At 39.7% G+C, this 27,132-nt stretch overlaps 2 protein-coding genes across 7 annotated transcripts in view; both read left to right on the forward strand.

The window, feature by feature from the left end:
• Positions 1 to 18,550, forward strand: part of orc1 (origin recognition complex, subunit 1) — a 32,686-nt gene extending 14,136 nt beyond the window's left edge. For 3 of the 4 annotated variants that reach the window (XM_043699186.1, XM_043699188.1, XM_043699189.1), the window contains 11 exons: positions 2,117 to 2,224; positions 4,820 to 5,009; positions 8,414 to 8,520; positions 9,116 to 9,217; positions 10,680 to 10,851; positions 11,579 to 11,686; positions 13,161 to 13,310; positions 13,542 to 13,661; positions 13,865 to 14,034; positions 16,741 to 16,828; positions 18,093 to 18,550. In XM_043699186.1, coding sequence (XP_043555121.1) covers positions 2,117 to 2,224; positions 4,820 to 5,009; positions 8,414 to 8,520; positions 9,116 to 9,217; positions 10,680 to 10,851; positions 11,579 to 11,686; positions 13,161 to 13,310; positions 13,542 to 13,661; positions 13,865 to 14,034; positions 16,741 to 16,828; positions 18,093 to 18,284 — 1,507 coding nt within the window. In that variant the 3' untranslated portion in view covers positions 18,285 to 18,550. The remainder of the gene's footprint in view (positions 1 to 2,116; positions 2,225 to 4,819; positions 5,010 to 8,413; positions 8,521 to 9,115; positions 9,218 to 10,679; positions 10,852 to 11,578; positions 11,687 to 13,160; positions 13,311 to 13,541; positions 13,662 to 13,864; positions 14,035 to 16,740; positions 16,829 to 18,092) is intronic. The other variant, XM_043699187.1, reaches the window with a different exon arrangement.
• Positions 18,551 to 22,261: 3,711 nt separating this feature from the next.
• The window catches only part of cc2d1b (coiled-coil and C2 domain containing 1B), a 72,335-nt gene continuing 67,464 nt past the window's right edge, over positions 22,262 to 27,132 (forward strand). For 2 of the 3 annotated variants that reach the window (XM_043699192.1, XM_043699196.1), the window contains exon 1: positions 22,262 to 22,461. In XM_043699192.1, the coding sequence (XP_043555127.1) occupies positions 22,396 to 22,461 (66 nt within the window). In that variant the 5' untranslated portion in view covers positions 22,262 to 22,395. The remainder of the gene's footprint in view (positions 22,462 to 27,132) is intronic. The other variant, XM_043699193.1, reaches the window with a different exon arrangement.

Below are 27,132 nucleotides of genomic sequence, written 5' to 3' on the forward strand. Positions count from 1 at the left end.
AAACTCAGCACCGCCTTCCTAACCTGCAATCTTCTTCCTGACCTCTCCGCCCCCACTCCCACTCTGGCCTATCACCCTCAACTTGACCTCCTTCCACCTATCGCATTTCCAACGCCCCTCCCCCAAGTCCCTCCTTCCTACCTTTTATCTTAGCCTGCTGGACACACTTTCCTCATTCCTGAAGAAGGGCTCATGCCCAAAACGTTGATTCTCCTGCTCCTTGGATGCTGCCTGACCTGCTGTGCTTTTCCAGCAACACATTTTCAGCTCTGATCTCCAGCATCTGCAGTCCTCACTTTCTTCTCCACTGAGAAAGGTTACCAAAGATCATAATCAGATGAGCCAATGGGCTGAGGAGTGGCAGATGGAGTTTAATTTCGATAAATGTGAGGTGCTGCATTTTGGGAAAGCAAATCTTAGCAGGACTTGTACACTTAATGGTAAGGTCCAAGGGAGTGTTGCTGAACCGAGGGACCTTGGAGTGCAGGTTCATAGCCCCATGAAAGTGGAGTCCCAGGTAGATAGGATAGTGAAGAAGGAGTTTGGTATGTGTTCCTTTATTGGTCAGAATATTGAGTATAGGAGTTGGGAGGTCATGTTGCGGCTGTACAGGATGTTGGTTAGATCACTTTGTGCATTTCTGGTCTCCTTCCTATCGGAAGGTTGTTGTGAAACCTGAAAGGGTTCAGAAAAGATTTACAAGGATGTTGCCAGGGTTGGAGCTTTAGGGAGAGGTTGAATAGGCTGGGGCTGTTTTCCCTGGAGCATTGGAGGCTGAGGGGTGACCTTATAGAGGCTTATAAAATCATGAGGGGCATAGATACGATAAGTTGACAAGGTATTTTCCTTGGGGTGTGGGAATCCAGAACTAGAGGGCATAGGTTTAGGGTGAGAGGGGAAAGATATAAAAGAGACCTAAAGGGCAACATTTTCACTCAGAGGGTGGTGCGTGTATGGAATGAGCTGCCAGAGGAAGTGGTGGCAGCTAGTACAATTGCAGCATTTAAAAGGCATTTGGATGGGTTATATGAGTTGGAAGGGTTTGGAAGGATATGAGCAAGGTACTGGCAAGTGGGACTAGATTAGGTTGGGATATCTGGTTGGCATGGACGGGTTGGACCAAAGTGTCTGTTTCCATGCTGTACATATCTATGACTCTATCTTCACCATGGCCACTGGAACCATGCCTCTCAGTATTGTGTAAGCTTTAATGAGATACAGCCCCCTCCCGACTGTCCTTCTCAACTCCACCAAGTATAGACCCAGAGTCCTCAACCATTCCACATATGACGAGTCCTTCATCCCTGGGATCATTCTTGTAAACCACCTCTAGACCTCCTTCCTTACATGCAGAACCCAAAACTACTTGCAATATTCCAAATGCAATCTTACCAGGGCCTTCTCCAGCCTCAGCAATATATTTCTGCTGTAGTATTCTTGTCGTCTTGAAATGTATGCTAGCATTACATTTATCTTCCTGACTGCTAACTACACCTGCACCTTAAGAGAATCCTGAACTAGTTCTCCTAAGACCATTTGTACTTCAAATTTCTGAAGCCCTTCCCCATTTAGAAAATAGTCCATGCCACTATTCATGCTAAAGCACATAACCTCACATTGTATTCCATCTGCAACTTCGTTGCCCGCTTTTCTACCCTGTCCAAGTCATTCTGCAAGCCTCCTTGCTCCCTCAACACTACCTGTCCCTACACCTAACTTTGTCATTTGTAAACTTAGTAACAATGCCCTCTGTACCTCCGTCCAGATCGTTAATGTACAATGTGAATAGTTGTGGTCCCAACACTGACCCCTGTGGAATTCAACTAGACATCGACTGCCATCCTGAAAAACAAAACACCCCTTCTTTGCCTTCTGTCAGTGAGTCAATCCTCTATCCATGCCGATACCTTGCTCCTAACACCATGGGATCTTATCTAATTTAGCAGCATCCTTATCAAAGGTCACCTGGAAATCCAAATAGCTGGGTATTAAGTTAAACATTTAAGTAAACCTTTGGTACGAAATCTATCCCATTGTTTTTAATGGGTCTTGTGTAATTGTACACTATTTTCAATCAATGAAGCAGTTTCTATTTTGTCTGCTTTAATTATTTTAGGCCAAAGAGAAAGGAAAATGAAAGTAAGATAGAAAATATCACTGAGACTCCAAGGTCTCGAAGAAAGTCTGCACGGAACTGTTCAGTTATTCTGAAACAGTACTTAAAGTAAGCTTTTGCAATTATTAATGTTGCTTCTATTTTCTCTTCCTGCAAGTTTGTATCATCGATAGTCACAGGTGAGGTGCTGGAAGACTGAAGGTTGGCTAACGTGGTGCCACTGTTTAAGAAGGATGGTAAGGACAAGCCAGGGAACTGTAGACTAGTGAGTCTGACGTCAGTGGTGGGCAAGTTGTTGGGGGGAATCCTGAGGGACAGGATGTACATTTATTTGGAAAGGCAAGGACTGATTAGGGATAGTCAACATGGTTTTGTATGTGGGAAATCATGTCTCACAAACTTGATTGAGTTTTTTTGAAGAAGTAACACAGAGGATTGATGAGGGCAGAGCGGTAGGTCTGATCTATTTGGACTTCAGTCAGGCGTTCGACAAGGTGCCCCATGGGAGACTGATTAGCAAGGTTAGATCTCCTGGAATACAGGGAGAACTCAAAGGTAGAAGACAGAGCGTGGTGGTGGAGAGTTGTTTTTCAGACTGGAGGCCTGTGATCAGTGGAGTGCCACAAGGATCGGTGCTGAGTCCTCTACTTTTTGTCATTTACATAAATGATTTGGATGCGAGCATAAGAGGTACAGTTAGTAAGTTTGCAGATGACACCAAAATTGGAGGTGTAGTGGACAGCGAAGAGGGTTATCTTAGGTTACAACAGGATCTTGACCAGATGGGCCAATGGGCTGAGATGTGGCAAGATGGAGTTTAATTCAGATAAATGCAAGGTGCTGCATTTTGCGAAAGCAACTCTTAGCAGGACTTATACACTTAATGGTAAGGTCCTAGGGAGTGTTGCTGAACAAAGAGACCTTGGAGTGCAAGGTCACAGCTCCTTGAAAGTGGAGTTGCAGGTAGATAGGACAGTGAAGTAGGCGTTTGGTATGCTTTCCTTTATTGGTCAGAGTATTGAGTACAGGAATTGGGAGACCATGTTGCGGCTGTACAGGATATTGGTTAGGCCACTGTTGGAATATTGCGTGCAATTCTGGTCTCCTTCTTATCGGAAAGATGTTGTGAAACTTGAAAGGGTTCAGAAAAGATCTACAAGGATGTTGCCAGGGTTGGAGTATTTGAGCTATGGGGAGAGGCTGAACTGGCTGGTGATGTTTTCCCTGGAGCATCAGAGGCTGAGGGGTGACCTGATAGAGGTTTGCAAAATTATGAGGGGCATGGATAAGGTAAATAGGCAAAGTCTTTTCCCTGGGCTGGGGGAGTCCAGAACTAGAGGGCATAGGTTTAGGGTGAGAGGGGAAAGCTATAAATGAGACCTAAGGGGGCAATTTTTTCACACAGAGGGTGGTACGGTTATGGAAAGAGCTGCCAAAGGAAGTGGTGGAGGTTGGTACAATTGCAACATTTAAGAGGCCTTGTGGATGGGTATATGAGTAGAAAGGGTTTGGAGGGATATGGGCCGGGTGCTGGCAGGTGGGACTAGATTGGGTTGGGATATCTGGTCAGCATGGACGGTTTGGACTGAGGTATCTGTTTCCATGCTGTACATCTCTATGACTCTATAAAGGAATCTCTGATTTTATGCTGTACAAATTTGATAGCAAGTGCAGTGTGATGTATTTTAGATTGAAGTTCACTTTTCAGTTTTAATAAATTGCGTGATATTGTGATTCATTTCTTGAATTTGTCATAAAATTAAAGATAGCTATTTGATTGAGAGTGTCTGAAATTTAAATGTAAAGACAGTCTTTCATTATGAATTAAAAGATTATACTAGTCCATCAGTTTTGAGTGAGGAAGACTCTTAATGTGGAACACCAAACACAAGTAGAAATGGAGAAGGTGATGTCTTTCACAGGAGTTTGTATCGTGATAACTTATGCAGAAAAAGTGGTTATATGGAAACCATGTTATTCTCATATTCATCGTCATTTTTCTAGAAAATTCTGTTTATAGTTTTTCTTCCCTTCTCTAATTGGCTAACTGCCTGCTGAGGATATTGATGAAACCTGTGATGTTCTGCATTACTGCAGTTCCCTCTCCGACATGACCATCCTCAGCCCTCCTCCATTGCCACAGTGAATCAGACCACACATTTGAGAAACAGCATCTCATCTTCTGCCTGGGGAGTCTGCAGTCCCAACAACTCAATATTGAGTTCTCCAATTTCAAATAACCTCCCTTCCCATCTCCTGACTCCCTTTTCAGCTCCTCCTCCTCCCTTCCCTTTGAAACATTGACTTCTCCACCTGCCTGGCTTGCTATATTCTTCCAGCCTCCTGCTTGTCCATTTTGGATTCCAGCATCATCACTACTTTTTAATCTCTAACCCTCTGATACCCAGCAATACGTCCATTTTTGAAGCTTAGATGTTGAGTGTCAGCATCTGCTTACTAACTCAGCATTGGCCATGATGAAAACATTGTCTGTCTCCATGTATCATTATCTGGAGTGTGTTTATCCAGTTAGCATTTGAAGGATACCCTTGACCTTAATTTGAAACCTGCACTGACTGAAATACTGTAAATTCCTTTACACGTATCAATTTTTCATTACCTAGCACAGTTACTGTTGTAAACTTTGTTGCACTTGGATTCCAACAGTATTATTTCTAAACACAAATCTTCACTTTATATAAGCAATGATCAGGATCACGAAGCATCTGATGAAGATGAATACTTTCCTGGCAAAGAACAATGGAGTGAAAGTAGCAGTGAGAATGAGGAGCAAGAGGATGATGTAAAATTTCGGAAGAAATCAACAAAAATGTTTGTTCCTAAAACACCAAATACCACAGCAAAGAAGTCTGTTAAAACACCAATCAAAACGGTATGTTTTGACCTGTCTCTTCTTTATGTCTAAAGAAGCTCTTATTGTCAGTTTTTATATTCCTCGCTGGTTTGCTCTCGTCGTTTATTTTCCCTGTCTCTGTTATCTTTTAAGCTTTCCTTTACTGGATTTAGAATTTATCCTAGTCTTTAGGGCTATCACTGACTTCTGCCTCATTATGTATGTTTTTTTCCTTCAACTTTAATTTCCTTGGTTAGCTTTGAGTAGTTTATCTCTTTCTTTAGAATCTTTCTTCCTTATTGGGATGTAAGTTTACTGAAGGTCACCTCTTTCAATGTCTGCTACCACATGCTTCCTGTCATTCCTACTAATCTGTCTGCCCAACTAATTTTATCCTCACTTCATTGCAATGCCCTTCATTTAAGTTAAACACAGTTGCTTCTGACCCAAGTTTCTCACTTTCGAACTGAGTATTAAAATCTATCATGTTATGACCAATGCTTCTTAGGGGATCTTTATCTATTATTCATTGGCTATTACCAGTTCCAAAATTAAGTTAGATAAATGTGAGGTGCTGCATTTTGGCAAAGCAAATCTTAGCAGGGCTTATACACTTAATGGTAACGTCCTCGAGAGTGTTGCTGAACAAAGAGACTTTGGAGTGCAGGTTCATAGCTTCTTGACAGTGGAGTCACAGGTAGATAGGATAGTGAAGGTGGTGTTTGGTATGCTTTCCTTTGTTGGTCAGAGTATTGAGTACAGGAGTTGGGAGGTCATGTTGCGGCTGTACAGGACATTGGTTAGACCACTGTTGGAATATTGCCTGCAGTTCTGGTCTCCTTCCTATTGGAAAGATGTTGTGAAACTCGAAAGGGTTCAGAAAAGATTTAAAAGGGTGTTGCCAAGGTTAGAGGATTTGAGCTATAGGGGCTGGGACTGTTTTCCTTGGAGCATCGAAGGCTGAGGGGTGACCTGATAGAGGTTTACAAAATTATGAGGGGCATGGATAGGGTAAATAGACAAACATAGGTTAGAGTGAGAGGGGAAAGATATAAAAGAGACCTAAGGGGCAACTTTTTCATGCAGAGGGTGGTACGTATGTTTGAATGAGCTGCCAAAGGAAGTGGTGGAGGCTTGTACAATTGCAACATTTAAGAGGCATGTGGATGGGTATATGAATGGGAAGGGTTTGGAGGGGTATGGACCGGGTGCTGGGATGTGGGACTAGATTGGGTTGGGATATCTGGTCGGCATGTACGTGTTGGACCGAAGGGTCTGTTTCCATGCTGTATATCTCTGTGACTCTGAGATAGCCTGTTTCCTGGTTGACTCCATGGTACATTGCTCTAGTCAACAATCCCTTATGCACTCTATGAATTTGTTGCCATGGCTACCCTTTCCAATTTGATTATCCAATCGGCATGAAGATTAAAGTCACCCATAATTATTGCTGTATTCTTTTTACATGTTCATTCTATTTGTTCATTTATACCCTTTCCCACAGACCAGTTACTGTTTGGAGTCTGGACACCACTATCAAAATGGACTCTACATCATTCAGGACTAGATCATCTTTCATAACTGTCCTCACTTCAACTTATTGTAATGGTGCTACCCCACCAACATTTCCATCCTTCCCATCTTTCTCAAAGCTCAAATATTCTTGAATGTTAAGTTTCTGGTTTTGATCTCCTGTGTAACCATGTTTCCATAATGGTTATGAGATTATAATCACTAGCTTCTCAAGGGCAACTAGGAAAACTCATTAAACGCTGGTCCAGCCAATGACACCCACATTCCATGAGTGAATAGCAAAAACTTTTAAGTTTGTCATTAGTTCATTCACGTTATTTAAAATACTTTGAGTGAAGTCTTAACATTTTTTCTAAAGACATGTAGAATGTGTGTGTTGCTGGCTGGCCAGCATTTATTGCCTGTCATCATAGCTCTTGGAAAAAGTGGTGGTAAGCTGTTTTCTTAACCACTGCAGATTTCATACTGTAGGTTGATCTACAAAGCAGTGAGTTGTGGAGGGAATGAATGTTTATGGTTGTGGCGCTAATCCTGTATCTCAATCATTTCTTAATATCATGTGGAGTAGATCAAAATAGCTGAAGACTGGTGTCTGTGATGCTGGGGACCACTGGAGGAGGCCAAGACTGATCATCCACTCAGCACTTCTGGTTGAAGATTGCTTAGAATGCTTCAATCATACCTTTTGCTTTGATGTGCTGAGCTCTTCCATCATTGAGTATGGGGATATTTGTGGAGCCTTCACCACAGAGTCTTCTGTTTTTGAATTTACCTACAGTTTAATGCATCCTTGGTACAACACAACATTCCTTTTATTTTCTGGTAACAAGCAACCCAACTTCTAGACTGCAATCCGATCTTCTCCTTCACCTTTGATTTTCTAATTTTCCAAGCAACTGATCCCCTCCCATCCATACAATTTGCCTGTACTCTGGTTCCAGTATAATTCAGGTGGAGCATGTCCCGTTGGAATAGCCTACTCTTGCCCCGCTACTAATGCCAATGTCAATCCATTTCTCCCATACCAATCTTTAAGCCACATGTTTACCTCTTTAATCTTGTTGACCCTATGTAGTTACCTCATGACTTGGGTAGTAATTTAAAGATTATTGCTTTTTAAATTTTTTGTTTTTTAATTTAGCCACTTGCAGATCACATTTATTCAGCAGGACCTCTTTTGCCTATATTGTTGGTATTTACATGGACCATGACAATTGAATCTCTTCCCCACCTGCTCCAAGTTCCTCTGTAGCCCAGACAAGATATCCTGAACCCAGGTACCAGGCAGGCATAGCCTTTGGGACTGTCTACCTTTGGCATGGAGAACAGTGTCTATTCTACTGATAATACAATCCCCAGTTACAACTACATTTTTTTTTTCTCCCCATTCTCATCCACACAGGGAATAATTCAAGTCTTTTGCACTTAACTACAGTTGGCATATGAGGCAATTGGCGTTATCAGGTGTGAATGAATGCAATATTATCATAAAAATGTAGAGTTCCTAGGTTGAGTTATTTCTCTTGGGGTTAACACTCAATAAACCCAAGTGGTTGTTTTATGTGTATTAGATTCTGCATTTCTATTTTATGCCCACCTGAATAATTAGTTCATAATCTCATCAGGTACATTTAAATGTATTTGATAATTTCAAGGAAATGCCGCATAACAAAGTAAATACAGTGAGAGTTTAATGATGATGCATTGTTTACAAAAGGTGACTTTAAAACATTTTTCCTCTTTACCTCAAATTATTTGAGTATAAGAGGCATTATTGTCTATGTTCTCAATGCAGGAGTTCAAATATTAAATTGTTTGTCAAGTTGGTGACAATGCAGTAGATTTTTGACAATATCTGTAAAAGTCTTTTAATCAAAGTATGTTTTTTATTTTTTTTAAATTATGTTCAGCCTTTGTCACGGTCTCCAAGGACAATCTGCCATCCAACTCCTAGAATTCCTCTGAGGAGTCAGCTGGCTAAAACACCTGGGAATATATTGGAAGAGGCCAGAGCAAGGTACTAAATACAAATATATTTGCTGAAGCACACTGGGTTAAGATCTGCTCAAAAATAGAATTTGGTAAAGTTTAAATAGTTGAGAACCTTAAAAATGAGCTGACAATTATACTTTTATTATCAGTTAACTACATTCAGAAGAATAAGTGTACACAGTTTTATTATGACTACTAAAGGCTTAGCATAATGTACCTTCTTATTGGTAATTTAAAGTCTTCCTATAACTGTTGAGTTTTTAACACAATATTATATTGTTTACATAATTTCATATATTTTAAATAATTTTGAGGAAATTGTGTTATCAAGGAGTTAAAAAGACTTATTAACAGTCTTGGTTGTAAAAAAAATGGAAATTGCTAGACTTGTATTGTTGGGATTTTTTTCCCAGAAACTGAATTTAATGTTCTGTATTATTTAGGTAAGTGGAGAGAGGATTAGTTTATTAAAATAATCAAGTTATTCTAGCGTAATGAAGGAAAAAATGGCTAGCCAGTTTCAAACCCTTGATTTATTTTTTGTGTTGACTCCTTATGAGCATAGTTTTGTGAAGTGCGATTCCTAAGTTTCTCTGACTTGCCTATTTTATTTTCTTAAGATTACATGTGTCTGCAGTACCAGAATCTCTACCCTGTAGAGAGCAAGAATTTCAGGACATCTATAACTTTGTGGAAAGTAAAGTGATAGATGGCACTGGAGGGTATGAAACATTTACTGTTCCTGAAAGTAACTATTCAGTATGTTTTTGATGCATTATGTTCACGAAATGGTTGCCTTCCTTTTTTGGCGATGCATTTTGAATATTTTACTCATTTAAAGATCGATAGAAAAGAGGATGACTGCCCTTCTCGGAGGAACTTTACTGGGTGAGAGACCAAATTGGAATAAATCTGTGCTTTTTTTGCAGACCAACTTGCTGTCTTTTGAAAATGGTTGGGAAGGAACTGTTTTCAGTTATGTACACTGAAAAGAAAGACAACCCAGAATAGAAAATTTGAAAAGGATTATTGGAAAAACCTAAAGAATAAATAAAGGTGGTTACTGAATAGAAACCTAGAAATTAGGAGCAGGAGTAGGCCATTCAGAACTTCAGGCTAGCTGTATTATTCACTATGATCATGGCCTATATTCTATCTCAATGCCATTTTCCTGCTTTCTTCACATATCCCTAATGCCTTTAAAATCTAGAAAGATTATCTGTATCCTATTCTTAAATATGTTCAATTACTTGCCCTCCACTGTTTTTTGTAGTAGAGAATTATGTAGGTTCACTACTCTTTGAAGAATTTTTTTTCATCATGGCACTGCTAAATGGCCTACCTGGTATTCTGGGGCTGTGACTCCTGATTTTGGATGGTAATCAATATGAAGTTTCTTCAGTAAACTCTAATGGTTACATGCCAGTTTTTTAAACCATGATATTGTTTGAGTGCAACCAATCTGAAGATGCAGATTGCCATGTGTTCATGGCTGAAAAAAATAAATGTAATCTGAATTTGGCGTTGTAATGATGTCAAAGTCATCTGTGTTTGCTGTCATTATTTGCTCACTCTTACACAGAGCGCATTGTTGAATCCTCAACAATAGAAATCACTTAATTGACAAGAACCTCCATTTTCACACAAATAATCTGTCTGTAAAATGAAGTCATTGGAAAGGCTTTGCCTTATTGATGGGGATGTAACTGTTATTAAGGCACACTAAGTTCATAATTACTGTTAAGCAGCCTCTGTGACCCAGAGGACCTAATTATTGTATATGTGACATGTCTTTTTTTCAATGTTTTGAGAAAAACAGACATTTAACATTTCAGCTTACACTTTGATATTTTGTGTATATACCCATCCTAATTTTTCTGTAAAATAATTACTGCCCTTCACTTTTTAAATCTTTTTTTACATCCTGGATTGCAGTTTGAGAATTCTTCAGTGTGACAGATTTATTGCTTAGTGTTCTTAATGACATAATTGTTGCCTGGAGATGATCTCAAACTGACAACGAATGTAAGTAATCTTGGGAATGGAGAAGTCCATACAACTGACAATTATATCTTTTATATTTTCATGGTTAGTGATGAATGATGTCAAATTCATCAGTGACTGCAGAATCAAGACCAATGAGGTTTTAATTTTTGTACTGAAATAAAGTCTTGTTTTTCACAGATGTATGTATATTTCTGGGGTGCCAGGGACAGGAAAAACTGCAACAGTGCATGAGGTGATGCGATGTCTGCAATATGCAGCAAAAGAGGATGACCTTCCATCCTTCCAATTTATAGAAATCAATGGCATGAAGCTTACGGACCCTCATCAATCTTATGTCCAGATATTGCAGGTATAAATCTAATTTTGAAATCACAATGCAATCTGTGCTGTAGAGTTTACAATATTATTTAGTTTATTATCCCCAAAGGAAGAAGGAACTTAAATTTATATATTGAGTTGTATTCCAAACAGTGCCTTGCAGGGAAAAAAAAATTGTTAGGTGTATGAAAAACAAGGCTCCATGGAAATGTATCAGGTAACTGTTTTGGTTATCAGATGTATGTTGACCAGGAACTGAGGTATGAATATGCTCCTCAGTACATAATTTCCTGAAAAAAAATACTATCCGTTTAGCTCAGTTGTTAGTATTTTACACTTGCGTCTGGTTGTGTATTTTGACGACACTTACACTTCAACGCAATCACATTTGAGTGCAGTATTAGATGTCAGCATGTCATTCTTCAGGTGGAATATTAATCCAAAAACATGTCTGCTCGATAGGAATTCCGCCTTAAATACTTTAGGTGGAGAGCTGTCTGCTGTCCAAGTCACCATTCTTCTTTCAGTCAGCATCAGAAAAACTGATGAAACCCCAGTCTTACATTTTCTCTTGGAATTTTCCTGTGCTAGGAATGGCCACAATATTTGATGCAAGTGTTAAAGTGCAAAATGTAATCCGTTGCAACTGATCTGCTATGTTCATTTGAGTGATAAAAGAAACATTGTTTATGGCAGTTATCTTTCTCATTATAATGCAGGAGTGTTGTGAATTTTAAAAAAAAGTTTCTGCTTCTTAGTTATTGACAGGACAAAAAGCCACTGCAGACCATGCTGCTGCATTGCTTGAAAAGCAATTTGGTGCACCAGCACCAAAGAGAGAGACCACAGTGTTGTTGGTGGATGAGGTAAGGATTTAGCATATAAATTTATAGTATTGCATAGTAAAAGTTTGAATTGTCTTCTCTAGTACCACAGGCAGTTTCTGAGTTACAATTAGATTCTGTTCTTGAGTATCATTAAGTCAGTTGTGTGCTAGTCACAATACTATTCAGTATAATATAAAATAGCCGTTCGAAAGTGTACGAGCAAATGTTCACATATTGAGTTTTTGAAGTGAATATTAATACATCCTTCGATGAGTTCTTGTTCACAATGATGAGCATTCATAAGTTGGATGTTCATAGATCAGGGACTTCATGTACGTAAAATTGCTGGTGACATTTGCTGTTTAATAACAGTTAAAACCTGACATGTGCAATGCCATTAAAGTTTTATGTCCAGTATTTTAGATTGACTTTTTCCATAACAAAGATGTTTTTCTCACCAGATAATGCTTCATTGATTCACATCAGTTTTTACAGTTTGCTATTTAATGCTTATCATAGTCTTTTGCACCCCCATTTTAAATAGTATTTGAAAATTATGAACAGAAATGCAAATTTTAATTTTGTTTAGGAAACTTGAAAATGATATAAGGTCGTAACAGATTAGTTAAACTTCATCAGCATATAGCAATGATGTAAGTCACTGTCTTCGAACCCCAAAATGATCATTCTGTGTCTACTGTAATATTTGTAATCTTGGTATTCTATTTGATTCTGAGATGAGTTTCCTACCACACATCCACATCATCATTCCTACCTCCTATGGGTGATCTTATGTGGTCCTAAATCCTTCATCCGCAACTTTAATTATAGACTTACCTGGGCCTCTGTGGTGTTAATTGTATATTAATTGAGTATTGAATGAATTCAGGTGGCAGGCAATACCTGGGAATCCATTTATTTTTCAGTAGTTGTACCTCAGTCTCTCTAAGTCTCATTCCTCCAATAAGATACTTTTTAAAAGCACCAGGTGACTCGAGCCTTTTAGGTGGATCAGAGTCAAAAGTGGTTTGATGGTTGTAAAGTACCAATCTTTTATTAGTTGATGTTTCGTCTTATAAAAAAGCAATGATACATAACACACTACTGTAAACCGAACTGCAGCAATTTGTCAAGCTTGCTTTAATGATATGACCTTCCCTGTCACCTCAAACAGTAAGATTTATGAGAACAAGAAGATTCTGGAAACAGCATTGTCTCCTCGATATTATATGTCTACCTGTACATGGCTGTCCCTTTGTTGCTAGATCAAATATGCTGCAAATATTTACCTAAAACCATTCGGAGATTAGTCAAGAAAATGACATACATTAACAGCCACCATATGAACTGGAATGATAAATGTGCTATCTTCCACAACGTGATTTTCCTGGAAACATTTTTTTAAAATGCTGCTTGCATTGTTGCATGATCTTGTGAAATTATAATTAAATCAAACTAAGCAAACCTTTGAATTCACTCCTTAACTTCAGTTTTCAACATGTATTACGCTTAGCTTGATCTCCTGTGGACACGGAAACAGGATGTAATGTATAACCTGTTTGATTGGCCCACACGAAAGCAGGCAAAATTGGTGGTTGTGGCAGTAGCCAACACGATGGATTTGCCAGAGAGGATTATGATGAACCGGGTGGCAAGCAGACTGGTGAGCATTATCTATTCCAGAAATAATTGCTATTTGATTTTCTAGTAAACTGTGCAACCGTTAAAGATACTTGATGTGAAATTCCACTGTAAAGTTGCCTCTTGTTTGTGTTGTTTATCTTTTTAAATACAAATGGTGCATGTGTTTTGCTTAATTGTTGGCATTGTAGTGTTGTGTTGTATAGCTGTAAAAGTCAGAAACTTAATAGATTGTTCATTTCTTTCAAAATAGGGACTGACCAGAATGTCCTTCCAACCGTATACTTTCAAACAGTTGCAGCAAATCACTTGCTCAAGACTGAACCGATTAAAGGCTTTTGAAGATGATGCTATTCAGCTAGTAGCCAGAAAAGTGAGTACAGTTGAATAAAGCTGACAGTTGATCAATTGAAGATGATTTGTTTTTAAAACAAAAACTTTTATCAAGAGAAACAGCAGACTTGCAGATAGAATATTGCGGGAAGGAAAATAGCACACCTTTTTCATCTGAGCAATGGAATTGGATATCAACCACTTATGTATATAAATATGAGGCTACTCTTTTGTACCATGCAGGTAGCAGCTCTGTCTGGTGATGCAAGGCGTGCTCTCGACATTTGCAGGAGAGCTGCTGAAATATGTCAATATTCAGAAGCTCAGAAAACTACATCCAAACTTGTAGGAATGCCTCATGTGGTACAGGCTCTTGATGAAATGTTTTCCTCACCATACATTACTGCTATAAGGTACATAATTAAATGCTATGTTGACATGACTTGATTGAGATTATTTACTTTAGAAAAGTACATTTTACTATACAGTGTTCCTTCGGTGATTTCCAGTTTGAATTTGGTGAAATGTTTCATGTGTCTGTTGAATTGTTGTTGGTGCTCAACTTGTGTTCTCCCATTTTCTCCTCTTCTCTCTTGATAAGATTTTTAGAGCATTGTATTAATGGGCTTGTCACCTCCAGTGAATTAGGATTGGTTCTTTGATGGCCAAGAATCCCCTTCATATCCTTGTGCTTTTTCCTGTTATGCGTGTGGCCTATTGGTCTATCCTCTAAGGCCCTATTACCGCTGCAAAGAAACTCTGAAAAAGAAGTTGTTTTAGGGAGAAGCACTGGAAATACCAGTCAATTGTGTCAGGAAGCAAGTGTGCCTCAACAAGAAATCTTAAATCTTGCCAAATATTATTTTTGTGTACTTAATTGATTCAACTGACAAGAAATACTGTCCAACTGCTGAAATCCTCAGTTGTGCTATTGCTTTTTCAGATTTAACAATTATGGCGCTCTTTTGGCTGGTCTTCCATTTTCCTTCAGACAATTTAGGTTTTGCTGGTTCATAAAGCACTTAATGTCCATTTCTAATTGCACTTGAGAAGGTATTGGTGCCTTCTTGAAATGTTGCAGTTCATGTTGTAAGTATACTGCAGAGCAGTCAGAGAAGAAGTTCCAGGATTTTAACCCATAGGCAGTGAAGGACAATATATTTCTAAGTCAAGGATAATTTATGGCTTGGGGGTGATGTTATCATACATCTGTTGCTCTTGTCCTGGAGAAGTTGCAGATTTGGAAGATGTTGTCGAAAGAGATTCAGTGATGGTGGTTCCATTGAATGTCAAAGGGCAACTGTCAAATTTTCTCTTATTGGATTTGGCCATTTCCTGACACTTTTGTGGTGTGAGTGTGACTTGCCACTTATCAGCTTAAGCCTGAATGCCATCCAAATCTTGTTGCATTTGGACCAGGAGTGCTTCAGTGTATGAAGCCGTGAATAGTGCTGAACATTCTGCAATCACCAATGAATATTGCCATATCTGACCTTTAGGGTGGAAGGAAAGTTATTGACGAAGGTTGTTAAGCCTCGAACTACATTGAGGAACTCATGCAGTGATACCCTGTGCCTGAGATGATTGAACTCCAATGTGCCAATCCTCCGATGTGCTAGGTTTAACTGCTTCTGCTGGACAGTTTGTCCTTTGAGTCCCGTCGGTTTCTGATGTGCACGGGCTCCATAATTCCTCTATATCGAGGCAAGTAGCCCTCGCTTTTCCTCAAGTTCAGTTCCTCTGTCCATATTTAGTTTTGAGATAGTAATTAGGTCAGGAGTTGAGTGACCCTAGTAGACACCCTACTGAGCATCATTGAGCAGCTTGTCGCTTAGTAAGTGCCTGTTGATAGACTGGCTGGCATAAATAATGCTGGAGGTCTTAGGAGGGCAAGTGTGGTGAAAGGGTTAAAATTGTGTCCCAATACATGTGTGAATCTAACCGAAAATGGAAGGTGTCGCTTAGTCCCGTGTGAATCTTATTACACACCTTCCCGTGTGAATCTTCTTATCTGTATGTGACCAGAATGGAATGTGTTTTTCAGCCTTGCTCTGCTGTTCACATGAATGTTTAGATCTCGAAAAGAGTATATCAGCTGGAAAAGTCTCCAGTTCGGTAGAGTCTGCTCCGGGTCTGGTTTATACTCACTCTACGTGTTACCGGAACTGGGAGCCGTCAGTTCTCTTAGAGCGGTTGCCAACAACCCACGCTCAGCGGTTAAACGCAACCCCGGAGCAGACTCTACCGAACTGGAGACTTTTCCAGCTGATATACTCTTTTCGAGATCTAAACATTCATGTGAACAGCAGAGCAAGGCTGAAAAACACATTCCATTCTGGTCACATACAGATAAGAAGATTCACACGGGAAGGTGTGTAATAAGATTCACACGGGACTAAGCGACACCTTCCATTTTCGGTTAGATTCACACATGTATTGGGACACAATTTTAACCCTTTCACCACATTCCACTGCTTGGCCCAATACATGTGTTACATTATGATTCACACATGTATTGGGACATAATTTTACACCACAGCAAGATAGGTCATCCACTTGGTATTTAGTCATAGTTATACAGAATGAAGCTTTTCCCTCTAAACCACCTGCTTCTTTTCTTAAAAATGTGTCCCACTTGTTAATTGACCCCTCTGCTAAGAGGAAAGATTTCTCCTTGTCATTCTTGTCTATGCCCCTCAGAACTTTGTACACCTCGATCAGGTAGCCCCCTTAGCCTTCTCTCCTAGAAGGAAAACAACCCCAGCCTACCTAATTTGTCTTCATAGCCAAATAAGTCCTCATAGGCAACATCCTGGTGAAAAAAAACTGAAAGATCTATGATTTTGGAAATCAAAATCACAAACAGAATTTGCTGGAAAAACTCAAAGTTTTCAGGGTGAAAGTCTCATCTTCCACCTTCTGTAAGGTTGAGCTCATCCCATATGTTGCTGTGATATTAGTATTGTGCATACCTGTGCTTCAGGTCTACCCACCTGTCCCAATTTAACAATGTTATTAGTTCTTTGGGATAAGAATATAATTGATCAGTTATAATTTGAAAGTTTCAAGTGACTGAAATTGCAGGTTATGTTGCCAATAACTTCCTTTCTGTGCTACAGAAATGCATCTGCCCAGGAACAAATTTTTATGAGAGCTGTGCTTGCTGAATTCCAACGACTTGGTCTAGAAGAAGCAACATTTCAGCAGGTAGTTACTCACAAGTTTTTAATCTTCTCCTCAGTAATTCCATGCAATGTCCTTTTTTTCCAGAAAAACTGTGTTTTTACTGAATTGGGGAGGATGTGGCAGCTATCTGCATATTTCATACATGCACAAAAGGCTATTAATACATTCTGTATGTCGACCATTTTAATCCATAGCAAATCAGTCAAAGTCTTTTTATATTTGTTTTACATGTGGTCAGTAAATGTACCAATAATTTCAGCAAATAAGCTATCAAACTTGGCAGTAATCATATTTCAGCTATCCGTCCTTATTCATTTCTCCCATGGCTTGGTGTAATTTTCATTGAATTGTTGGTCTCAAGACTCAGGTAATGTTCTGGGGACCAAAGTTCAAATCCCACCATGACAGATGATGGAATTTGAACTTTAAAATATTGTCCAATTTCAAATAAAGCTTGTATGCAGATCTTGTGAAATTGATGCGCTTGTTTATTTCACAATATCATGGGAAGAGGTCAATGACTGTTCAGGTACAGAATGGCTGCTCTGCACTGATGAGTCATAACCTCTCCACAGGCATTATTGTTGTATCATCATCGTCTTCCCAAACCATTTGGGCTGCTCTTTTATGAGAGAAGCGACTGGTGGTGATTTAAGCCACCAGACCTCAGGCAAGGGAAGAGGTTGAGAAGGGAAGTCCTTCATGGTAACCTCAAACGGTGATGGGAATTGAACCCTCGCTGTTGGCATCAAACTGCTCTGCAAACCAACAATCCAACCAACAGAGCTTAACCATACCCTTACAGGTATATGCAGTTTATAAAGGGTTACAACTGGTTGATAGTTGATTACAGAACAATACAGGTCTAACTATGATAGATAGTATTAATATTAAAAGGGGTAGCAATACAAGTGGTCTGACTGCCTTGATTAGGTGAGCAATCAGTCGCATTCCATGCATCATGGCTCATGGTCTGTGGTCATCAATATTAAGTAGCTTGGAGAAATCTTGTCTGCGGGGCCATTGTTGTAGCCAGGGTTCCCCAAAGAGAGAAACCCTCAAACTGCTTTTCATGTTTTACCTCAAAGTTGAGTTGAAAGTATGTTGGTAGACGAAATTAAAATTTTAATGTCTTAATTCTTCAGCCAAAGCTACTATGTGCTACATTACAAAAACTTCATGTTGTATAACTTCTGAGTTTTTTATGCTTACCAACATTTAATATAATATTTTATTCAAAGTTCAGGATTCTAAATTTATTATTCTGCCATTATCATTTTTCCAGATCTACCAGCAGCACATCGGACTATGTAGAATAGAAGGTCTGCAGCCTCCAACAATGTCCCAAACCATGTTGGTTTGTACAAAGCTTGGGGCCTGTCGTCTACTACTTGTTGAGTCTAGTAAAAATGATCTTTACATGCGAGTGCGATTAAACGTTAGCCAGGATGATGTCATGTATGCTTTAAAAGAGTAATTTGTTAAATTTCTGTAATGCAATATGAACTGTACGATGCAGTTTTAATAATGTAATTCTTATCCAATATTAATCTTTTTAACAACTTTAGATTTTTCTATAGAAACCTTTAGGGACAATGTTATTTTAAGCTCTTTGTATAATAAAAAATTCTTAAATCTGCATTACATGTTTTGGCATTTTCAATGGAGCTTAATACAAGACCACAAGTGCTGTATTACACTGTGCTATTTCTCTACATACTAAATGTTATTTATTTCCCACCTTATTCCCCATGCTAAACACTGTTTCTTAATAAAGGCAAGTAACATGTTCCTGCGCAGCCCGGATGGCTCAGTAGTTACCATTGTTGTCTCACACCACCAGGAACCCAGGTTTCATTCCACCCTTGGGCAACTGTTTGTGTGGAGTTTGCACATTCTTCCAGTGTCTTCATGGGTTTCATCTGGTTTTCTCCCACAAACTAAAGATGTGGAGATCTGATGGATTGGCTATGCTGTTTGCCTATTATTTACTTATCTATGCTACTTAACTATGTGATCTGCCTATATTGCTCACAAGACAAAGCTTTTCACTGTGCCTCGGTACACATAACAATAAATTCAATTCAATTGGCCCATAGTTTTCAGGGATGTGCAGACTGGATGGATTAGCCATGGGAAATGTGGGGTTACAGGTGGGTCAAGGTGGAATTCCCTACACTGTAGGGATTCTGTGATTCCAAGTGAACTGTTAGATGCTGCAAGAAACCTGCCTGAGGGTGACTGCTTGTTTCCTTCCTGTGAAATGCTGAGTGTGTTATTATTTTTATGAATGAAAAATGCAAAATTTCTTTCAACCATGATATGGTCACTGACAGTAATATTTAGTTATTTAATTTTACCTTACCAGTGAAACAGAATGAACCCTTATCACCAAATATCTACAGGCTGAATCTTTTGATTTGTGGAGAGTGAAGTCAAACTCTGAGAATATGAGGTTTTGTAGATTGTGTCAAAATGCAATGAGTCCAAAGTTTGGAATATAGGTTTTTTAAAAAAATGCAATTTTATGATGTCTCTCAAAATAGAAATACTGTTCATTGGTTGTGCTAGCGCGGATGAAATGATATCAGTCCGAGCCCAGAGTGCGGTTCAACAATCGGTAACGTTTATTGATACAGTACCACCGGCGGAGACCAACCGAGGTCCGAATCTGGGCTGTTCTGCTGTTCCCGCGTGCTGCTACACATTATATACCTTTCTTTGTCAGGATGTGAGGATTTTGAGTATGAATGGGATGAGAGTTCCCCATCATCGCTGGAGTAGGTGCAAATGGTGGGTTTCCTGCCGTCCCAGGAGAGTTGCAATGTACACACAATAGGGTGCTAACTGGATTATGTAAACGGGTCTGGGTACTATCTACTTGTTTCTCTCTGTGATGGCTGGGGGCTAGCACCCCCCTTTGTTCCCTTGGGGTGCTGGTGTGTATTAGTCTGTTCGTTCTTGTCTGCTGGATGCCTGACCTTTGTGTCAGGATGGTTCTGTATTGATGAATATGGGTGTGTTTCAGTCAGTCTCTTGATTTGATTAGGAGGTGGGTTTCCATATTAATTAGCTCCGGAGTTTCGGTCTACGAGTCATGGTTAGTGTCTGGCCTAGCGTGGATCTGATCTGTCCTGTGGCTCCCATCTCCCGGTCACGTGGGCGGACCGGCAGCTCCTGAGTTCTGTGGGTTTAAGCTGCGGCTGCCGTTTTTAAAACACAAAATGAATTCCTATAGTTTTACCAATGTAGGCATAGTCCCGTGGCAAATGCGGGGCGGCTCTGATATCCGCTTGCAGTTGTATATATTGCAATAAGATCATCCATGTTCAAAATTGCCCCTTGTTTTCCATTAAAAACATTAAATTGTATGTAAGCCACTTTCTTAACATTAAATGCCCCAATTCATAGAAAACTTACTTTCACTGCACATTGGCAATTCTACACACCACAAACAAATGGGGAATGGAAACCAGTAACCTCATAAAAGAGCAACATTGAACTGGAGAAAGGCCAGGATGCAAATTTTGTGAGATCTACTCCTTTACATGGGAGTTTTATACTCCTATAAACATTTTAGCTTGTGCATGGTGATTTAAATTTCTTGATTTTCCTGCTGAAGAAAAATAAACAAAGTTCATGTAGTTTGCTTTTGAATTATTTAGTACAACAATGGAGTAATTGTTTTGATTCTTAAATTGGTCTCTATCATCATGTCCAAACATCCAGATAAGGAAAATACAGTAGGAACAGTTTTGAGAACCTTGGCACCCAAATTCTCATGTTTTACCCAATTGTGTTTATATATACAAATTACACATGCACAGTTTTTTGGTCATTTCTGAATGTTGATCCAAATCATTGCTTTAATGTGGTCAATATAAACAGCCAGATCAACAAAGTATACTGTACTTCTAATTGGCTTGCTGTAAAAAAACTGCTACTGTTTTTATTCAGATGGTACAAAGTGGAAAAGGCAACAAATATTTGTAGCTCTTTATTTAAGTGTGCTGAATCATGCCTTAATGAGCTACAAAAGGTAATATTGACAAATGTAGACGAACACAGGAATCTTAAATGTTCAATGTATCTAACAGTCCTGAGTTCATGGAAAGGCATTGAATGAGAGTTGATGGTCAAACTATAGTCAAGTGATACAGTCAGTGGTATATATTTCTAAGGAAATGTTAAATTGAGATCTACTTTCCACCGTAAATTGATGGAAAAGATCTTGTAGCAATATTCAAAGAGTAGGGATCCCCCAACACCAGTGAAACATGTTCCATATGTAGTGTTACATGTGATGTACAATACAAAACCGGTGACTAGGCCAAACCAGGTCATGCTCCATTTCAGTTTCCATCTTTTCCCTTATAAATCAATCATGGGAACTATTTCCTTATCCCACACTGTTTAGTTGTTTCCACAAACATTTACTTGTTCATCTTTTCCTCTGAGATGTTTGCTGATCATTTGGCTGCCACCAAGCAAGCGGCTATGAAAATACATTAGATAAAAGCAAATTACTGCAGATGCTAGAATTTGAAACCAAAAGAGAAAATGCTGGAAAATCTCAGCAGGTCTGGCAGTATCTGGAAGGAGAGAAGAGCTGATGTTTCGAGTCGAACTGACCCTTGTCAAAGCTTTAAAAAAAAGGGGAGAAATAGGAAGGTATTTATATGAGGCTGAGAGGTGAGTCATGGCTCCAGAAGCAAAGATAGCAATAAAGAGATGATAATGACAGCGTATAGGGAGATTAGGAGCTGTGAATGACCAAGGCTGAAGCCAGTGCTGCGTGACAAAATATGGGGGCGGGGGCGGAAGGGTGAAGCAGAGGCAAAATGGAAAACAGGGGAGAAGGGTAGCAAAGGGAGAAGAGGAGAGAAAAAAGTGATGAGAGAGTGGGGAGCGAGAGAAAGGGAGACAATCAAGAAATAAGAGGTACAGAAGTGAAAAAAAATATTAAAAAGATAAATGAAATAAAATTATCTGAAGTTGTTGAATTCAATGTTGAGACCGGTAGGCTGTAACGTGCCTAATCGGAAGATGAGATGCTGTTCTTCCAGTTTGCGTTGAGCTTCACTGGAACATTGCAGCAGGCCAAAGACAGACATGTGGGCATGGGAGCAGGAGTGTGGTTGAAGTGGCAAGCCACAGGGAAGGTCCGGGTCCTGACTGCATATGTTGGTAGCCTGAAGGTCACAAACATGCTAAATGAATGCAAATCTTTTTCACTCGAAAATCGAGCGCCCTGCCGCTTTCAATATATTGTGTTAAAGCAGAAGTGGTAAGCGACGTGAAAGGTTTGCAAAGATCAATGATGGGGCGAAGCGGACCGGACAGAATAAACGTGTTGTATTGAGTTTGCGCAGAATCAACCGCCGGACGCGCGCGTTGTTGGACGAAAGTGGCGCCTCGGGCCCAGACTCTCCCTGTGGGGTTAACGTGTTCACCACTCCGTCCTCCTGACTCCGTCACGTACAGCGTCAGTTGGCGGAAGTTGTTGTTTTTAAACCCGACAGCTTGTTTTTTTCTTCTCTATCTGCTGCTGTTAAGTTTCTAGTGGGTTCGCGCCTGTCAGATGTACCATGTTTGCAGGAAAAACCAAGAAGAAGCCGCCGAGCAAAGGCCAAGGAGTAGCAACTGCCAAGCAAGTGAGCACGATAATGACTTGAAGAATGAGAACAACTTGGTTATTACTTTTCAGTGCGTTTCCGGCAGAAATGTGCGGGTCTGGCGGCGGGCAGTGTGCTGTGAAATGTTTCTATAGTGTTTCACAATATTATTAACTTAAAATTGTTTATCAGCCGCCCCTCCCAATATGACAGTAAATCGAAAAGCTGTGAATGCTGGACATCTGAATTAAAATTAGAAATTGCTGGAGAAACTCAGAACTGAAAGCTTCTGGGGTGAAAACAGTTCCGATGAAGAGTCACCGGGCTCGAAGCGCTGACTTGCATTCTTTTCATTGATGCTCACAGACTTACTGAGTATCTCCAGCAATTGCTGGTTTTGTTTCACCCTCTTATAAATTACATTTTACACTTATCTCAGGCATTTTAAAATTGCTCCAATACCTTTAGTTTAAAATACACGCTCATATTGTCATAGTGAGCTAATCTTATTTTGAAAAGAAACCAAGTGCCGTTTACGTTTTACAGATTGGTGTTACTGCAAGGCGACAGGTGTGTCATGTCATATGATTAGGTGGGATGTTATTAAACATCTTATTGAACATTGTAGAATATCCACCAGTGATATCGAACACTTTTATTCTATACATTTGTTCTATAAATTCTTTTAAGATTATAGAGCTATTTGTGATATAAAATGCAAAGATTTTTCTGGGCCTTCAGGAATTAGTGCAATCCCTGTATTGATAGTGTTCCCATAAACCAGAGAACCTCCGGTTTTTGAGCCGTTAATAGTGGTGATCCATGTCAAGGAAATGAATGCATGTGGCTTATACTCAAACTTAGGGATGCAAGCATTGGGAAATAGAGCTTGACCAATTTAGGCAACAGCGGGCACTCGGGTGGGGTGGGGGGCACACCTGAGTGGTTAACTGCCTTAACTACAGGCCTTATTCCCAACTCCAGAAATGTATCTTTATGTACCACTATGCTGCTTACATTTCTAGCGTCAACAATCTTTAATTTTTATTCAGCAACTGGGTGTAATTGCCAATGTTTGTAAACATAGCACTACAATTAACTAGATTAATACTGACCAGAGGGTTAGTGCAACTGCAGACAAGGAAATCTTATCCTGTTTGTTTGAGTTTGACTTGAATCCAGGCCCAGTGGCAAAATGCAACAAGTAATTATTAGTGTACAATGTAATTTTAAAGTTAAATCTGTAATTTTATATTTTAAGCATTTTCACTTTTTTTCATTATGGCTTGTGTCCTTGTATGCTAGCTGGCACGTGAGTACAGATATTTCCATATAGTAAAGTGGTAATATTTGCTAAATACTGGGTACATTTCAATTAGATGGGAAGTAGAGGTGGCTAGATTACCTGCAGCACAAATATTTAGGGGCCCCTCTTGTGGCATGGTGGGAGTGTCTCTACCCCTGGACTAGGCTCAAGTCCGACCTGTTCTGGAAGTGTATATTAACACTTTTCTGGACAGGTTGATAAGGAAAATGGGTTAGTTGGATTTTTAAAAAAAGTTTATCAGTTGCAGGTAGGTGTTATACAGTGGATGAGAGTTCACATGGTCCTCCAGAAAGATTCAGGTATGTTTGAATAATTTGTTACTTCCTGAAATTCTGTTAAGGGCCCCTAAATGACTACAGTAGTGAGCATTGTATGCCTTGGTGACTTCATGTTTGATTCCCAAATTATGGGAAATTAAATGGATCCCAGCCTAAAAACAAAAAATCAGCTAAATTCCTGTGCATCATCACTGTTTAGAGAACTCACGCAGAAGATACTTAATGATGACAAGGCGCTTCAGTTAGTCTCTTTTGTCACGTGATTATTTTCAATCCCGGCCAATGCAAGAGCAGTTGCCTTTTGACCAAGGTTACAGAGAAATTCTCTACAAATGTTCCCTAACACAAGCTACAATTTCCAGAAGAAAATTAGAAAGGAAAACCAAGATCTCTTTCTGCAAAACAGCGCATGAAACATTACAAACAAACCTAAAATGAGAACATAATGTCATTGGTGAGAGTAGGGTTAGAAATATTGTCAGGTGTTCTGAGTTTTATTATATGCTAAAGCATTGGAGAAAGTGATGAAAAATTACTATAATACCAGAACTGAGAAGGTACATCTTTCAGAGAAAAAAAATGAACAAATTGAGCAAGTGATCCCTCAGTGATGAAGAAAATTATGAAAAAGGTTTGATAGGGTAAATGTCAGGAGATAATTTTCTTCCTGCAGGTGAGGCCAGAGGTAAGAACCATAAATGTAATATAATTGCTAAAAAAAATCCAGAAGTGATTTTTTTTTAAACTCATTCATGGGATGTGAGCATAACTGGCTGGCCAGCATTTGTTTCCTGTTCCTAGTTGCCGTTGAGAAGTTGATGGTGAGCTGCCATTTTAAACTGCTGTAGTCCACCTGCTGTGGGTTGACCACAGTGCTGTAAGGGAAGGATTTCCAGGATTTTGACCGGCAACAGTAAAGGAGCAGTGATATGTTTCCAAGTCAAGATGGTGGGTGACTTGGAGGGGAACTTGCAGGTGGTGGTAGTTCCTATGTATCTGCTACCCTTGCCCTTCTATATGGAACTGGTTGTGGGTTTGGAAAGTGTTGTCTGAGGATCTTCATGATGATGGTCAGACTTTGAGGAGTTAGCTGGTGAGTTACTCACCACAGTATTCATAGCCTTTGACCTACTCTTGTTGCTGCTGTGTTTGTGTGATGAGTCCAGTTGAGGTTCTGGTCAGTGGTAACCCCTAGGATCTTGACTGTGGGGATATCAGTGATGATAGTGCCATTGAATGTCAAGGGACAGTGGTTAAATTATGTCTTATTGGAAATGGTCATTGCCTGGCATTTTTGTAGCACAATTATTACTTGCCACTTGTCAGCCTAAGCCTGGATATTATGCAGATCTTGTTGCATTTGAACGTAGACTGCTTCTAACGAGCCACGAATGGTACTGAGTATTGTGCACTCATCAGCAAACATCCCACTTCTGACCTTGTAATTGAAGCAGCTGAACATTGGTTGGGCCCTGGACACTACACTGAGGAACTCCTACCGAGAGATCCTGGAACTGAAATAACTGATCTCCAACAACCACAACCATCTTCCTATGTATTAGGTATGACTCCAACCAGTGGAGAGTTTGCTCCCTGACAGTCATTGATTCCCGATTTGATAATGTTCCATCATAAGGTGAGAAGTTTACCATCTACAAGGCAGAAGTAAATAGCGTGCTTTAATACTTAGCACTTGCCTCAGTGAATGCAATAGCACTTCAGAAGCTTGATACCATCCAGGACACAGTAGCCCACTGATCTCAGTAGCAGTAGTGTGTACCTGTCAGAGAAATTAGCCCAATAAAGCAGAGATCACGCTAGCCAGATCAAGTGAAATTGATACGCTGGAAGAGAAATTGACGAGTCTGACACAGAACTGACAGCGTGTATTGGTAGATAAAGGATTCTCTTCCCCGAGCTGTGAATCAAACTAGGTTTTATAGGAATCCTGTACGATGATGTTAATTAAAAATAGGGAGCATATAATGTATTTGATAATTAAGTAATCCAGTTACGATGGTGATAATCACAAAGCAGTTATCAGAAGAATGTCCTGGTTGTAGATGCAATGTGGCATCCTGGCAGCATCAATCAGTTCTTAATGGGATCAGGAGATTCCACCTCTCTTCGAGGGTAGGTGAGAATGTCCCTTTTAAAGCAGTAAGACGTTTGCATTGTTTCTCTCCTGTGAGCGAGGTATTCTGGTGCCTCTCCATCTGACCTGTCCTTTGTGTGGCTTTGGTATCACTGGGGTACGAGACTGCCCTTAGGGCTTTGGGACAGCTGTGTTGGATCGGGTCCAGGAAGTTTATTGTTGGTTTGTCTTGGGAAGTATATTCCCTGATCTGCGAGTGACTGTGGTCATGTCTGGTTTCTCTTGTCAGCTTGTTTGGTCAATGCTGAGGCATTCTTGTATAGTTTGGACAGGCCTGATTTTCTGTGTTCTGTTGTGGCCAAAATGTGGGTAGGCAGGGTGGCAGATCTTTTCCCATAGTGCTATCTACAAGATGCACAGCAGAAATTCAAAGATCCTTCGACAGCACTATCCATACATGCAACCACAATCATCTAGAAGGGCAAAGGCAGCACATACCTGGGAATACTACCACCTGCAAGTTTCCTCAAAGCCATTCACCCCCTTGATTTGGAAATATATTGTTGTTCTTTGCGTTGTTTAGTTCAAATCTTTGAATTCTCTTCTTAATGGCAGTGTGGGTCTAGCTGTAGTACATAGTCTGCATTTGTTCATCAAGAAGGCAGCTCACCACCCAAGGATAACTAGTGATGGCCCAGCCAGCAATGCCCATATTTCACAAGTGATTGCTTAAAAATTATACATTAGGTCTTTTTAACAACAAAATTTGGGATAAAAGAACAGGAGCATATGTTGATGGTAGGATTTGAGTGGAGCATAAGCAGTTTTTTTGGGCTGAATGGCTTACTTCTGTGCTGTATGTATGTAATACAACACAGTACACTGGTTGCAGTCTGCTATATGTGCATACCCCCATTTGTTTTCCATTAACTGGGTGAGAATATAAATTTTGATGGAAAGAATATGATGTAAAGAAATGCAACTAAGAGGCATTTATTTACTGTTGACAT

This window comes from Chiloscyllium plagiosum, chromosome 11 (assembly GCF_004010195.1).
Source record: "Chiloscyllium plagiosum isolate BGI_BamShark_2017 chromosome 11, ASM401019v2, whole genome shotgun sequence".
Taxonomy (NCBI): domain Eukaryota; kingdom Metazoa; phylum Chordata; class Chondrichthyes; order Orectolobiformes; family Hemiscylliidae; genus Chiloscyllium; species Chiloscyllium plagiosum.